Here is a 16204-nt window from a genome sequence, read left to right as displayed (position 1 = left end):
CCCAGTTCCCACCCCACCCTCTGCCCTTACCCCCCCACTGTCCTCATCCATAGGTGTACAATTTTTGTCCAGTCTCTTCCTGCATCCCCACACCTCTTTCCCCCCAAGAATTGTCAGTCCACTCCCTTTCCGTGCCCCTGGTTCTATTATATTCACCACTTTACTCTGTTCAACAGATTTTTTATTCACTTGATTTTTAGATTCACTTGTTGATAGATATGTATTTGCTGTTCATAATTTTTATCTTTACCCTTTTCTTCTTCCTCTTCTTAAAGAGTACCTTTCAGCATTTCATATAATGCTGGTTCGGTGGTGATGAATTCCTTTAGCTTTTTCTTATCTGTGAAGCTCTTTATCTGACCTTCAATTCTGAATGATAGCTTTGCTGGATAAAGTAATCTTGGTTGTAGGTTCTTGCTATTCATCACTTTGAATATTTCTTGCCACTCTCTTCTGGCCTGCATAGTTTCTGTTGAGAAATCAGCTGACAGTCGTATGGGTACTCCCTTATAGGTAACTGACTTTTTTTCTCTTGCTGCTTTTAAGATTCTCTCTTTGTCTTTTGCTCTTGGCATTTTAATTATGATGTGTCTTGGTGTACTCCTCTTTGGATTCCTTTTGTTTGGGGTTCTCTCCGCTTCCTGGACTTGGAAGTCTATTTCTTTCACCAGGTAGGGGAAGTTTTCTGTCATTATTTCTTCAAATAGGTTTTCAATATCTTGCCCTCTTTCTTCTTCTGGCACCCCAATAATTCGGATGCTGGTACACTTGAAGTTGTCCCAGAGGCTCCTTACACTATCTTCATATTTTTGGATTCTTTTTTCTTTTTGCTTTTCCGGTTGGGTGTTTTTTGCTTCTTCGTATTTCAAATCTTTGACTTGATTCTTGTGATCCTCTAGTCTGCTGTTGGATCTCTGTGTATTATTCTTTATTTCAGTCAATGTATGCTTAATTTCTAGTTGGTCTTTTTCATATCCTCCAGGGTCTCACTAAATTTATCGGCAGTTTCCAGAAAATTCTTGAAAAACCTTATAACCGTGGTTTTGAACTCTATATCCAGTCATTTGCTTTCCTCCATTTCTGTCATTTGTGACCTGTTTCTTTGTCTTCCCATTTTTTATGCTTCCCTGTGTTGGTAGAGTGGCTTTGTGTGCTAGGTGTCCTATAGGACCCAGTGGCTCAGCCTCCCCAATTACCTGCAGTGGACACTCTTGGTGCACCCCTTTGTGGGCTTTGTGCACAGTCTTGTTGTATTTAAGCCTTGATTGTTGTAGGTATCAATGGGAGGAATTGACCTCCAGGCCAATTGGCTGTGAGAATCAGCTGTGTCTACAGTAGGAGAACTGTGCTGAAGACACCCTTCTGGGGCAAGACTTGCTTCAGTGGGGCTTTGGTGCTCACTGAGTCCGCCCCCTGAGTGTGTCCCTGATGGATCTGAGGAGTTGTAATCTGGATGGTCCCACTCTGACCACTGGGTACACTGGCTCTTGGATCTAAGGAGGTGCTAATTTAGCCTCTGCCTGAGGCTACCCAGCCAGAGCTACGAAGAGATCTGCAGATTCCCCTTCTTTTTTGGGGGTTTGGAGGTGCCCCAATGAGGCCCAGCTGTGAAGCAATGCAAGCTGCTGTGGGGCCTTGGGCCTTCTCATGGAAGTTCTGGGTCTGTCTGGCCCAGCTGCAATTTGTTAGGTAATTTTCAGATTGCAAAGGGCCAGGGCATTCATATGCAAAAGCCTCTGCCACACCCTGGGTGGGGCGGGGTCTCAGGGAATCAACAGGGCGGAGCAAGCAGCTATGGCTGATCCTCAGCCCTGCCCTAAGGGGCCCCTCGTCTCAGTGTCCCAGTAATTGCTGCAAGCACCTCTGAGGGAAAGCCACCTTCAAGTTTGGAGTTCTGTCCGCTGCCAGACAGTCCAGTTTTTCCCCGAATAAGTCCTGGGTCCCCAGAGACTTCCCGGAACTGGAGTTCAGAGCAGTCGGGAGCTTGTGACTCCCTCCCGATTCAAAAAGACAGCCGTGTCCTCAGGTGCCAGCCCCTTTCCGCGCGCACTCGAGCCTCCATACCTCTGCACTTTACTTCCGCAGCTCCTCTGAGTCTCAGTGTGCTTTTCTCTTTCCTTCTAGTTGTAGAATTTCCACTCAGCCAGCCTTCCTGTAGTTCTGGATGATGTCTGTTTTGTCTTTTCATTGTATTTTTGAAGTTGTTGTGGGAGGCAGAAATTTCTGGTGTTTACCTATGCCGCCATCTTGGTCTATTCTTTTTTTAATAATTATTTATTGTTGAAAGTATTACGTATGTCCCCAATTGACCCCCTCCAGCCTGCCCTCGCCACTGCCCCAGGCCCTCACTGCCCCATTATCTGTGTCCATGGGCCATGCATATATGCATACGAGGTCCTTGGTTGATTACCTCCCACTCCCCTACCTTCCCTCCAAGATTCTGCACTCTGTTCCATGCTTCCATGTCTCTGGATTCACTCCATTCATCAGTTTGTTTTGTTACTTAGATTCCACATATGCGTGAGATCATGTGATATTTTTCTTTCTCTGATTGACTTATTTCACCATGTCCCACCATGCTGTCTCAAAGGGTGAGAGAGTCTCACCCTTTACTTCTGCATAGTATTTCATGGTGTAAATGTACTACAGCTTTTTTATCCACTCATCTACTGATGGGCATTGGGTTGTTCCCAGATCTTAGCTATTGTAAATTGTGCTGCTATGAACATAAGGGTGCATACATTCTTTCCCATTGGTGTTTTGGGTTTCTTAGGATATATTCCTAGAAGTAGGATCACTGGGTCAAATGGCAGTTCCATATTTAATTTTTTGAGGAAACTCTATACTGTTTTCCAGTATGCATTGCCACCAGCAGTGTACTAGGGTTTCCTCTTCTCCACCTCCTCACCAGCACTTGTCATTTGTTGATAATAGCCATTCTGACAGGTATAAGGTGATAACCTCATTGCTGTTTTAATTTGCATCTCTCTTTATTGTTTAAAGTATTACATAAGTCTCCTTTTTCTCCCATTGACCACTCCCCGGCCTTCCCCACCCCCCAGCACATGCTCTCACCCCCCACCCTGGTCTGGGTCCATTGGTTATGCTCATAATGCATGCATACAAGTCCTTTGATTGATCTCTTACCCCTCACCCCCCACCTTCCTTCATAGGTTGGATAGTCTGTTCAATGCTTCTATGACTCTGGTTCTATTTTTGTTCATCAGTTTATGTTGTTCATTATATTCCACAAATGAGTGAGATCATGTGATATTTATCTTTTTCTGACTGGCTTATTTTGCTTAGCATAATGCTCTCCAGTTCCAGCTGTGCTGTTGCAAATGGTAAGAATGCCTTCTTTTTTACAGGAGAGTAGTATTCCATTGTGTAGATGTACCACAGTTTTCTAATCCACTCATCTGCTGATGGGTACTTGGGCTGTTTCCAAATCTTAGCTATTGGAAATTGTGCTGCTATGAACGTAGGGGTGTACATATCCTTTCTGATTGGTGTTTCTGTTTTCTTGGGATATATTCCTAGAAGTAGAATTACTGCGTCAAATGGAAGTTCCATTTTTAATATTTTGAGGAAACACCATACTGTTTTCCACAGTGGCTGCACCAGTCTGCATTCCTACCAGCAGTGCACGAGGGTTCCTTTTTCTCCACATCCTCTCCAGCACTTGTTTGTTGATTTGTTGATGATAGCCATTCTGACAGGTGTGAGATGGTACCTCATTGTTGTTTTGATTTGCATCTCTCGGATGATTAGTGACTTTGAACATGTTTTCATATGTCTCATGGCCTTCTGTATGTCCTCTTTGGAGAAGTGTCTATTTAGGTCCTTTGCCCGTTTTTAAATTGGATTGTCTTCCTTCTGTTAAGTTGTATGAGCTTTTTATATATTTTGGATATTAACCCTTTATCAGATATATCATTGCCAAATATTTTCTGGGGAGGGTCTATTTCTGAATTGCATTCTTTTCCACTGGTATTTGTGTGTTCTTATACATGTTATTTATTGTGGCTTTATAGTAAGTCTTAAAATCAGGTAGGGTAGTCCTCCAATTGTGTTCCTTTTCAAAGTTGGCTATTATTAATTTAGCTATTCTATATAAATTTTAGAATTAACTGTGTCTTTAAAAAAACTGGTCTGTTTCATCTAAGTTACCAGCTTTAGTATCTGTTTACTCTATAATGATGTCCCCTTCTATTCCTAATATTGATAATTTGTTTTTTGTTGGTTAATCTGACTAAAGGATTATCAATTTTATTGGGAGGGTTTTTTTCATGATTATAAAATGTTCATCATATCTAGTAATAGTCGTCATTTTGAAATCTGCTTGGTGCAATATTACTATAGACTTTTGGCTTTGGTTAGTATGGCTTATCTTTTTACTTTTAACTTACATTACTTTATATGAAAGTAACTTGCTTGTAAATAGCATATAGCATACATGTAGGGCTCACTCTTTTTTTTTTTTTTTCTTTTTGAGAGAGAGAGAGATAGCAAGGGAGAAGGATAGATAGAAACTTCGATAAGAGATAAACATCCATTGGCTGCCTCCAACATGCCCCCTATGAGGGTCGAGCCCTGACCAGGAATCGAACCTGGGGACCTCTTGGTTCATGGGTTGATGCTTAACCACTTAGCCACACTAGCCAGTCTCACTTTTTAAAATTTATTCTGAGAATGTCTACGTTTTCATTGGATTGTTGAAAACAGACCATTTACATTTAATGTAATTATCAATATGGTTGGGTTTAAATCTGCCATCTTGCTATTTGTTTTTCATCTGTCCGATGCTTTTTGTTTTGTTTTATAATATATTTTTATTGATTTCAGAGAGGAAGTGAGAGGGAGAGAGAGATAGAAACATCAATGATGAGAATCATTGATCAGCTGCCTCCTGTACACACCCCCACCCGTGGTTCTGCCCCTAACCTAGGCATGTTCCCTGACCAGGAATTGAACTGTGACCTCCTGGTTCATATGTCAACACTCAACCACTAAGCCAAACTGGCTGGGCCTCTTTGTTTTACTTTTATAATAATCACTCTAAAGTTTACATATACATCTTATCACCATCTGCTTTCAGATAATACATCTTTACTGTTGGAAGGTTTTTATGCTTCAATTTCTCTTCTGTCCTTTCTGCTATTGCCATATATTGTACTTCTGTTATGAATTCCACAATTTGTTGTCATTATTTTAGCTTTAAAACAGTTACCTTTCAGTTTACAAAATGAGGGGAAAGTCTTTTGTATAACTCATATCTACCATACTTGGTGCTCTTCATGCCATTGTGTGGTTCCAACCTTCTATCTGTAGCCTTCTGCTATAATTTTCCTTTGCCTCATAAACTTCTAGTATTTGAGGTGCAGGTTTTTTGTGTAAATTGCCTCAACTTATTAAAAGTATTTCACTTTCAGAAGGTGTTTTTGCTGCATATAGAATTCTAACTTGACGGTCTTTTCTTTTACTATTTAAGATGCTATTTCTTGTCTTTTAGCTTTCAAGGGTTTCTGATGAGATATCTACCATTCTTCTTTCCTCTGTCTTTTTTTCTCAAGCTTCTTTGAGTTTTTTGTGTGTTTTTTTTCTGTTTGGTTTTTAGCATTTTGATAACCAGATGTTTTGGTATGGTTTTCTTTATTATAATTATTCAAATGTTTGGTGTGCATTGAGCTTCTTAGATCTATGGGCTTTGTCGTTTTCATCATATTTGGATATGTTCTGACCATGAATCTTTAAATATTTTTGCTCTTTCCTCAGTCCGCTTTTTTTTCTGAGAGTAATTACACAAATTTCATCTTTTCATCTCATTGTCTTTAAGGTTCCCTCTTCTTAAACATATGGAACATTTATCATTTCTTTTTTAACATCTTTATTTGCTACTTCATATCCTTTGTATTTTCTGGGTCTGTTTTCATTGGTTGATTTTTCTCCTGTTTTGCATGCCTGGTAATTTGTGATTGGTTGCCATACATTGTGACTCCACATTTTTGGGTGCTAAGTTTTGTTATTTCAAATTTTTTAGATTCTATTCTAAGCTACAGTTAAGTTATTTAGATTCCATTTGATCTTTCAAGACTTGGACACTTTACAAAGTGTCATGAATGCTGGATCGGAACAGCCTTGAGTCTGGGGCTAGTTGGCCCCATTGCTGAGGTAGAACAACTCTGAGGATTCTACCCGATTCCCTGAGTGTTTTGAGGTCTTTGCGCTAAAGCTGATGGGAACGAGAATTATTTCCACCTCTGTGTGCGATCTGGGAATTCTGTGATTCTTTGCCCAGTTCTAATTAGTTTCCTGTCATGTTTGTGCAGATCGATCCTCAGCCATAGAATTTGAGGGGATCCATCCTCAGCAAATCTTCAGAGCTTTCCCATCACTCTATCCTCTAGTACTCTGTCCCACACATTCTAGCTGTCTGCCTCCCCAAATCCTCCTCTCTCTCTTTCTCTTTCTCACTCTCAACTCCAACAGCCTTCCAAGTTCTATATGGGTTCTGCCTTCCTAAAGAAAATAGAAAAGAAGAAGAAAGTGAACTTAGATTCATTTAGTTGAGGGACAGGGACAGAGATTGCTGCAGTTGGAATGCTGCTTTGATGTGAGGGTTAGTGCTTTGGGAGACCAAATATCAGCCATCTGGGCATGTTCTGGTGGCACAGTGCAAAGAATACCTGTTCCCCATTCATTTAAGAAAAGGTTAACTGCTCTTCAGATTATAATCACCAGTTTGACAACTGGATATTCTCAGAAAATATAGAGGATTGATTTTGGCTTTGCAATATTATTTCTCTCAGTTCCTGTGACCTAAAGTATACAGAAGGAGTACAGTCCCTCAACTGGACTAAAATCATGAAGACTATTGTTGATGACCCTGAGGGCTTCTTTGAACAAGGTGGCTGGTCTTTCCTGGAGCCTGAGGGTGAGGTGCGTGAGTGTGGGGTTTCTTTTCTGTTATATAATAGTTGTCCGTTATTTGGGCAATTAGGAGCAGTAGCACATAAACGACCAGACTAAGTGGGAAAATCTCTGAACACATCTGATATTATTTCTCCAAATTAGTTTTACAGGTAAACAATAAATTAACTAGGTATTTGTAGTCACTGACAAGATTTCCTCGAAATTATCAAAACTGTTGGAAATTTTTCAAAAATAGTTCTCTAAAAAATGGTCCTCCCACCTCAGCATAATGCATTATTACCAAGAGTATTTCTGCAGTTAATATTCCTGGGCAAGGAAAGTAAAACTTGAAGAAATATGGATTATATATTTAGGGTATCCATTAAAACAGTATATAGTGTTGGGTTTTTTTCTCTAATTCATCAGGGTAGTGATGCTGAGGAAGGGGATTCAGAATCTGAAATCGAAGATGAGACATTTAATCCTTCAGAGGATGACTATGAAGAGGAAGAAGAGGACAGTGATGAAGATTATTCATCAGAAGCTGAAGAATCAGGTTAGTCTTTACAAGGAAAAGTTTCTGTGGCTTTCTAATCTAATGCCATTTCTGGAAGCCACTTTTGCAAAAGGGAAGAGTTATATCATTCCATTCCAGTAAAATGACTAATGCTTACTAATCATTTTTTTTTCTTCAGACTATTCCAAGGAATCATTGGGCAGTGAAGAAGAGAGTGGAAAAGATTGGGATGAACTAGAGGAAGAAGCCCGAAAAGGTAAATTTTTTTGTTTGTTTTATTTTTTGAGACACAAATGTCTAAAAGATTTCAGTCTTTAACTAGTGGAGAAAACAAGGTCTGTAATTTGTATTCTCCGAGAGGTATGACTGTCTAATTGGATACTTTTTTCATCTGTCAAGTCCCCAGTGGACCCATAGTCATGATAGCCACATAGCCACATAAGGCTCTAGAATTAGGTTATTCACACTCCGGTGTCGGGTGAATTTCCCGCCAAAATATAAGATGGCGCGGGCAATTATTTAGGTTTCCCGCGCAAAATCAGAGTTAGTTTAAAATGCCTATATCTTTTGAACTATGGGTTCGATTGAAATGGGTATGAAACGGTTCGCATACGCAGGTAGGTATCTTTGAAACAAATATTTGGTAATACGCAGTTACAATCGGCCCGAGTTTACACGTTTCCCGCACTCCACCGCAAATCTATATGAACCGAGTTAAGACGGCTCCCGCGGAGTACGCGCAATTCACGCGAGCCGACTTAACTCGTTTCCCGCAACCCAAGTGTTCAGTTTCCAAATCTATGTTATATAATAGTCTAAATTTTTAGGCCTCTCCCAGGTTAGGAATATTTTTATAGTGCCAGTTTAATTACTCTGAAGCCAAATGCCAAATATAAGTTAAACATAAAAGGAAATGCCCTGGCCGGGTAGCTCAGATAGGTTAGAGCATCCTCCTGATACACCAAGGTTGTGGGTTCAATCCCTGGCCAGGCACATACAAGAAGCAACGAATGACTTCATAAATATGTAGAACAACAAATTGATGTTTCTCTCCTTCCCTCCCTCTCTTTATAAAATCAATAAATAAAACTTAAAAAGAAAAAATAGATGAAAGGAAATATCTATCCTAAATTATGATATCCAAAGTTATGATAGAACTTTGCATAAATTACCATATTTAATCCTTCTTTGTTTATAAATAAACCAAGACTCAAAAATGTTAAGTACTTGGTCAAGATCACGTAACTGGTAAGTGACTGAGTCCAGATTAAAAGGTCTAACTCCAGCCCCGACCGGTTTGGCTCGGTGGATAGAGCGTCGGCCTACAGACTGAAGGGTCCCAGGTTCAATTCCAGTCAAGGGCATATACCTTGGTTGTGGGTACATCCCCAGTAGGGGGTGTGCAGGAGGCAGCTGATCAATGTTTCTAATTTTCTATCCCTCTCCCTTCCTCTCTGTAAAAAAAATCAATAAAATAAAAGTAAATAAATAAATAAAAGGTCTAACTCCAAACTATATTCTCAGTACTATTCCATGCTATCCAGTAGTATTAGGTACTAAAGCTAACCTATATCCAACTAGTAATACCTCTTCTGTTTAGCGGACCGTGAAAGTCGTTATGAGGAAGAAGAAGAACAGAGTCGAAGTATGAGCCGGAAGAGGAAGGCATCTGTGCACAGTTCAGGCCGTGGCTCTAATCGTGGTTCCAGACACAGCTCTGCACCCCCCAAGAAAAAGAGGAAGTAACTCCTGAACTTTGGCCCTCAGCTCCATTCTTCCTCTAGCCAACCCCTGAAAATTTTACATGACAGAAACTGTATTTTTCCTTTTTTCTTTTGAAGTTTTGCCATTTGTGTTTATGGGTTTAGGGGGCCATTTGTGTGGACCAATCTACTCGGGGAATTCCAGGCCCACCAGGACACGTGCCAATGGCCCCATCCAGATGGCAAGGCAGGAGGTGTTCTTGAAGAAGGGCAGAGGCTTCCGCTGTTAATACCATTTCATTCCTCTCTTCCTGTCACCTTCTGCCAGGACGTCAGTGGCTTCTGACATCTTATTCTTTGATGTCTCAAAGTATATTTCCAAGATGTTAGTACAAGGTGAATAACTACTTGCACCATGGTTCTTGACCAGCAGATTCGATCCACCATCCCACCCTACAGCCATGACCTTCCTCACATCACTTTAAGTTGCATCTTTGCAGTACTCAAGAACAGACAGGTTCTTGGAATTTGCTAATGATTGTGATAAACCATACAACTTGAGCTAGTAAGGCAGATCAGGCTGGTACCTCCGTCTGAGTTTTCCTGCTTTCTTGCCTCATGCAGATTCTGGGGTATCTGCTGCCTTGGAAGACATAAGCAGCAGCGACGCTCCAAGGCTTGGTTTCATCCTTTCAAATTCACACGTGGTATATTGGTAGAAACAAAATTACCATTGTTTATTTTGTGATGTACCTGAGTAAGAACAGTCGTGCCTCATGTACTGCTTCTAGTAAAATCCAGAAGGAGGCTCATTATTAAGGAATCAACATTTAGATCTGGAAGGGGCAATAGTCATACCTTGGGCCTAGAATACCCTGATGAGAAGAGAAAAGAAGAAGGGAGGTCACTTCTACAAGGCAAAAAAAACTCATCACTGCTGCTCCTTATTTTTACTTGTCTTGCATTGTCCTGTATTTATCACAGTTTCTGTTGAACAGCTTTTTAAGTATTTGGGGAGTTTATCTTGCCATACTCCCCCTCCTGGTTCTCTGCACCCACCTGTTCCACTGCAGTTAATTCTGTGTTTTGTGACTTTAAGAGAGGAGGGGGGAGGGGTCTCAGATTTTGTTTGTTTTTTTCTCTTTAGCAGTAGGACTTGATATTTTCAATTTTGGAAGAACTAAAAGATAAATAAACTGTGGGTTTTTTTGTTGTTGTTTTGTTTTTGTAAATTCAACTTCTGTGATAGTTTTTTTTTGCAGTTCTGAAAGCAAGCCTGCTCGCTTGGTAAAGTGCTGAGGCGTTAGAAAATAATGATTTTGTCCAGCTAGTATCAGGAAAACAAACTTTCATATTCTAAGCTTTTATGATCAGATTGAGAGATACTAGCTAGACATCATAGTAAACCAAACTTATGGATTAGCAAGTTACTTTATAAGAGACTTTTTTACTATGGTTCCCTCACAGAGTTTAGAATGGAATAGCCCTTGTTCTATCACGAAAACAAATCTTCGGTCATCTCCTTGTGAATAGCATGGAAGGCAGCAACAGCTTGAAGGGACACCTTCAGACTTCCTATTGGGGTAGCCTGGTCTGTAGGGCTAACAACTGTTGGGAAAGGAAAAAGAAAGTGAGTCAGGCAGCAGCAGCATTCCATTAACAAACATTGGGTGCCAGGGGCACTAAGTTACTTCATTTCTGAGGGGGACTCAGCTGAATGGAAGACAAAGGAAAACAGTTACAGTGCGGTAAGTGCTATGATGCAAACAAGGTGCTTTGGGAACACAGAAGTGGCACCTAATCAGGATGGAGAAATTGGAAAAGGCTTTCTGAAGACAGTCCCTAAACTGAGTCTTTTTAAAAAAGTAAAAGATACCTAAGCTTATGCCAAGACATGAGAACATGAGAAGTTTAGAAAATTGCAAGGAGTGGCAGAAATGAAGGCTATGCAGATAAGCAGGGGCCAGATCATAAAAGGTCTTAATTTGTCTTGAAAGTAATTTGGTTTTCACTGTAGTTATTAGTGACAGTTTTTAATTGGGTTCTAGAAAAGTAACTCCATTATTGGGTAATATATTCAAAGGGGATACAAATACATCAGGAAGGGTAGTTGGGCTGTTTCACTAATTCAGGGGAGAAATGAAGGGGTCTGATGTACAACAATGAGGGTATGAAGATGGGGACATTCAGAATATTTAAAGAGGTAAAATAGAATTTTGTGATTGAATGTTGGGAGTGAGAAGAAGGTTGGAATCAAAGATGACCATTCTTATTTGGGTAAGAGGGAACATAAGGTACAAGGTTGTAGTGGGGGTGGGGCTGTACTAAGGGCATACAAGTAGTGACTTAGTTTGCTGTAAGCTAAATTGTATTAAAAATCTGGTCTAGAAACCTAGATCTGAGATCATTTCTAGGTTCTAATTAAAATCCTAAGAGTGGATGCAAGCATGTAGGAAAAGGGTATATGAAGAAAAAAGGCCAAGAATTGAACCAGGGGAACCCACCATTCAAACTCAGGATGAGGAACCTGCAAGATAAACAAGGATCCCCTAGGGAGTGATATGGACAGTCAAACTGGCCTAAAAACCAAGGGAGAAGAGTTTAAAAACGAGAATGAGAAAGGTCTAGTACAGTGGTCGGCAAACTGCAGCTCGCGAGCCACATGCGGCTCTTTGGCCCCTTGAGTGTGGCTCTTCCACAAACTACCACGTGCGAGCGTGCACATACAGTGCGATTGAAACTTCGTGGCCCATGCGCAGAAGTCGGTATTTTGTGGAAGAGCCACACTCAAGGGGCTAAAGAGCCGCAGGTTGCCGACCAGGGGTCTAGTAGGATGACTAAGAAAACCAATTGGATTTGGCGATAAGGAAAATTGGTAAGAGCAAAGTGTTTGGATAGAAACTTCATCTTAATTGAGGAAGATAGGAGGCGCTAAAATAAAAAGTTATTGTGGCCTGACCATTCAAGCAAATATTTCAAGGAGCTGAGTTTTGAAGTGATAGAATATATAGCTACAGAGTTTTGAAGCCTGAATGGAAGGGAGGCAATAAAAAGGAAATTACTATAAATTTTTTATTGTTAAAAAAATTGAGAAACATTCATTGGCTTTAGGGATTTTTGAAGTCACTAGAAAAAGCTCTAGAGCAGTGGTTCTCAACCTGTGGGTCGCGACCCCTTTGGGGGTCGAACAACCCTTTCACAAGGGGTCGCCTAAGACCATCGGAAAACACATATATAATTACATATTGTTTTTGTGATTAATCACTGCTTTAATTATGTTCAATTTGTAACAATGAAAATACATCCTGCATATCAGATATTTACATTATGATTCATAACAGTAGCAAAATTATAGTTATGAAGTAGCAATGAAAATAATTTTTTGGTTGCGGGTCACCACAACATGAGGAACTGTATTAAAGGGTCGCGGCATTAGCAAGGTTGAGAACCACTGCTCTAGAGCATGTCCCTTAATGTGCAAAGGGCAAGGAGGTCAGGAAGAGTATGGCACGTGAAGGAAATGGGACAGGAATAGAAATTGGGAGTGACAGTTGGAAACAGCTAACAGAGGGCACTTGCCATGTCCTAAGCACTTTCCTTAATCCTTCACTTAAGAACTCCCTTAATCCTCATGACAACTCTATGAAATAGGAACTATTTTTCCAGTAGTTGAAATAAGCACAGAGTGGTTAAATAATTTGCCCAATATTACAGTTAACTAGTGGAATATAATGAAGAATCTTGTCTACCAGTGAAAGTTTGAACTTTGTAACCCTTGGTCTGAAGAGTTCTGCTCAAAATTTCTTATAATTAGTAAAAAGTTTATATCATGACTCAAACATGTACATAAGCCTAGTTTCACAAGATATTTACTCTGTGCAATGTACTCTGATATCTCCTTTTCTACAGTTTTCTGGTGTGTGTCTTTGTCTTCAAAATCTGACTTACTAATTTAATTTCACCATCCACTAATGGGTTATGACAGGAAGTTCAAAAACCATTAGTCTGGTGAATAGTAAATGCCTACTACAGCCTAGCAGCTAAGGTAAATGTGTGAAGTCCCAGCTGTATACGGTAACAGGGAACAGAGGACTGGACAGGCCCACCTAAAGGCATTAAAATGCAAATATTGTTAAGACGCGTTGGCCTTATAGCAACGAGTCTTAAAAACAGATTTAAGAAGAATGTGGTTAGCAAATGTATAGAAACACTGCAGTAGATGGATATGGGTTGAAGAAACCAGTGACGGGAAGACCAGTTCAGAAAACTAGTATAGCAGTTGTAATGTAGTCAAGACACTTCTGAAGTAGAATGGATAAGACTTGGTCACCAATATTGTGAGAGGTGAGGGAAGTAGAAAGTTGGTGTCTAAGAAACTGGGTGCATGATAAGGCATTAAAAGAGAAGGGGTATTAGCTGCCTTTACAAACTTCATATGCTTCAGAGAGGTCAGAAATTCTGGCGTTTAAATTTGATTAAAATTAAAAGAACTTGTCTTTTCAAACTTCCTATCTCAAACATTGGAGAATCATAGTAGATTCTAATAATCAAGAGGTATATGAACTAAAATCGACAGAAAGGTATAAAAATTTTAAAAAATAAAGTCGACAACTGACTACGCTCAGGCTTGATCTAGAAGTAAGTAGAGCTATAGGGATTTTGATCCAATTTGTCTCATAAACTTTGTAACAGTAATTGTGTATTGAAGGTAAAACAGGAAAAGTATTCATTATTACGATGACTTGCTCAGAAATAAATGGAACTGAGGAGCACAAAAATTGATTACTCACTGTCTAGCTTTTGCTCTATAATGTCTCTTCCTGATTCCATGATCTGCCACAGTTTCAGATATGCATATCCTACTTCTTGACATTCATTCTTTTCCTCATCCATAGGATCACTTACCACTGTGAACTTTAAACTGAGGAGGGGAAAAGTACATTTAATTGAGCACTGCTGATACCATAAGGCTTAAAAAAAAAAAAAGGCTAAAAGTAATCATAAATTAGACAATGTCTAATTACAACAGCAAAAGAGTGAGGAATTGGTATAATTTAAAGTAACAGCTGGGTCCTGGTCAGCTTGCTCAGTTGATCGGAGCATCATCCTGTACACCAAAAGGTTGCCGGTTCAATTCCCAGCCTAGGTTGCAGCTTCAATCCCCAATTCAGTTGGAAACTGATCAATGTTTCTCTCTGGCATCATGTGTGTGTGTTTTTCTCTCTCCTTTCCTCTCCCTCTAAAAAATATCATTAAAGAGATATCTGCAGGTGAGGATTTTTAAAAGTATATTAAAAAGTTTAACAGCTGGCCTTGAGAAGAGGGAACTATAAGACTCAAGATAATGTAATTGATCAAGTTGTCTCAAAACCGTTGAGATATAATTCCTTGAAAGATGGCTTAGAATTTTTTAAAAAATATATCTTTATTGATTTTAGAGAGGAAGGGAGAGGAATAGAAAGAGATAGAAACATCAATGATGAGAGAGAATCATCGATCGGCTGCCTCCAGCACACCCCCCACGAGGGATTGAGCCCACAACCCAGGCATGTGCCCTCTACCGGAATCGAACCCGTGACTCCTCAGTTCGCAAGCCAACACTCTATCCACTGAGCCAAACTGGCTAGGGCTGGTTTACAATTTTGATGAAAGATTTGATATGGGCAGTGGAGGAGTTGCACAAAAACCAATAAACAGGAGCAGTTAGAAGAAAAGTTTTTCAATTTCTAAATAAAAGTTGGGTACCAAGCCTGAGCATAGTAAAGGACACAGAAGAAATACAGAATTGCAAAATGAATATAAAATGTGTATTCCTTAGAGCTGTACATCTTGAAAGATGACACTATAAAGCACACAGCACTGTGCCTCACAAGCAGTGAGCAGTCAACAATTATTATTTCTTAATCCTCACCCAAGGATATGTTTACTAGTATAGACTTTAGAGAGAGGAAGGGAGAGAGAGGGGGAGAGAAACATCGATTGGTTGCCTCTTGTACACCCCACCAGGGACTAAACCTGCATCCTAGGTATGTGCCTTGACCCAGAATCAAACCAGTGACCTTTTGGTATACGAAACGATACTCCAACCAACTGAGCCACTCAGCCAGGATAAACAGTCAACAATTATTACTACCTTGACTTAGCCTAGCCAAAAATGATAATTGAGTTCCAGAGACTGGTACCTACTAAATTCTTGGAGAAAAACTCAAGGACCATAAATTCATTGTTTTAACCATTTTAAAGTGTGCAATTCAGTATTTCTTAGTATCATCACAATCTTGTGCAACCATCACCACTATCTAATTCCAGGTCATGTTCATCGCCCCCTCAAAAACTCCTGTACCCATTAAGCAGTCATTCTCTATTGCCCTCCCCCTCAGCTCATGGCGACTACTGATCTACTTTCTGTCTCTCGATTTGCCTATTCTGGACACTTCATGATCCTGTGCTTCTCTTTAATGTTTTTATTGATTTTAGAAAGACAGGGAGGAAGAAGGAGAGAGAGAAAGAGAAACATTGATGTGAGAGAGAAACATTGATCAGTTGCCTCCCCACCAGGGATCAAATCTGAAACCTGGGTGTGTGCCCTGGCCTAAGTTGAACCAATGACCTTTACGTGCATGGAACGACACTCAACCCAACTGAGCCACACCGGCCAGGGCATAATTCTATATATTTTTAAAAGCAAACATTGGCCCAGCCAGCGTGGTTCAGTGGTTGAGCATCGACCTATGAGCCAGGTGATCATGGTTCGATTCCCAGTCAGGGCATATGCCCTGGTTGCGGGCTCAGTCCCCAGTATGAGGCGTGCAGGAGGCAGCTGATCAATGGTTCTTTCTCATCATTGATGTTTCTATCTCTCTCCTTCTCTCTTCCTCTCTGAAATTAATAAAAATATGTATTTTTTAAAAAGCAAACATTGGTGGCTAATAGTACTAAGGGAACAAGCATAGGACTAAAAATTCAAGCTCTTAAAATTACACCTAAAGATAACTAAGCTGAAAGAAGAATTCTGAAAATGATACATTTTTAGCGCAGTAAGCAATATTCATTTGTGGTTATGTTTCTGTAT

The 16204-nt window shown here is 40.0% G+C and overlaps 2 protein-coding genes across 2 annotated transcripts in view; one reads left to right on the top strand and one right to left on the bottom strand.

The window, feature by feature from the left end:
- The window catches only part of SUPT16H (SPT16 homolog, facilitates chromatin remodeling subunit), a 44266-nt gene extending 33902 nt beyond the window's left edge, over window positions 1-10364 (top strand). Inside the window, exons 23-26 of the mRNA XM_070426170.1 lie at window positions 6810-6939; window positions 7339-7468; window positions 7608-7685; window positions 9030-10364. Of these exons, the coding sequence (XP_070282271.1) occupies window positions 6810-6939; window positions 7339-7468; window positions 7608-7685; window positions 9030-9175 (484 nt within the window). The 3' untranslated portion in view covers window positions 9176-10364. The remainder of the gene's footprint in view (window positions 1-6809; window positions 6940-7338; window positions 7469-7607; window positions 7686-9029) is intronic.
- Window positions 10365-10596: 232 nt separating this feature from the next.
- RPGRIP1 (RPGR interacting protein 1) overlaps window positions 10597-16204 on the bottom strand; it is a 37392-nt gene continuing 31784 nt past the window's right edge. The window contains 2 exon segments of the mRNA XM_070426183.1: window positions 10597-10740; window positions 13923-14053. Coding sequence (XP_070282284.1) covers window positions 10628-10740; window positions 13923-14053 — 244 coding nt within the window. The 3' untranslated portion in view covers window positions 10597-10627.

Source organism: Myotis yumanensis, unplaced genomic scaffold, assembly GCF_028538775.1.
Source record: "Myotis yumanensis isolate MYYU_CA2020_CCGP unplaced genomic scaffold, mMyoYum1.0.hap1 SCAF_1, whole genome shotgun sequence".
In the NCBI taxonomy this organism is placed as follows: Eukaryota; Metazoa; Chordata; class Mammalia; order Chiroptera; family Vespertilionidae; genus Myotis; species Myotis yumanensis.
Note: the sequence above shows the minus strand (reverse complement) of the source record. Positions and strands in the feature narration are given on the sequence as shown.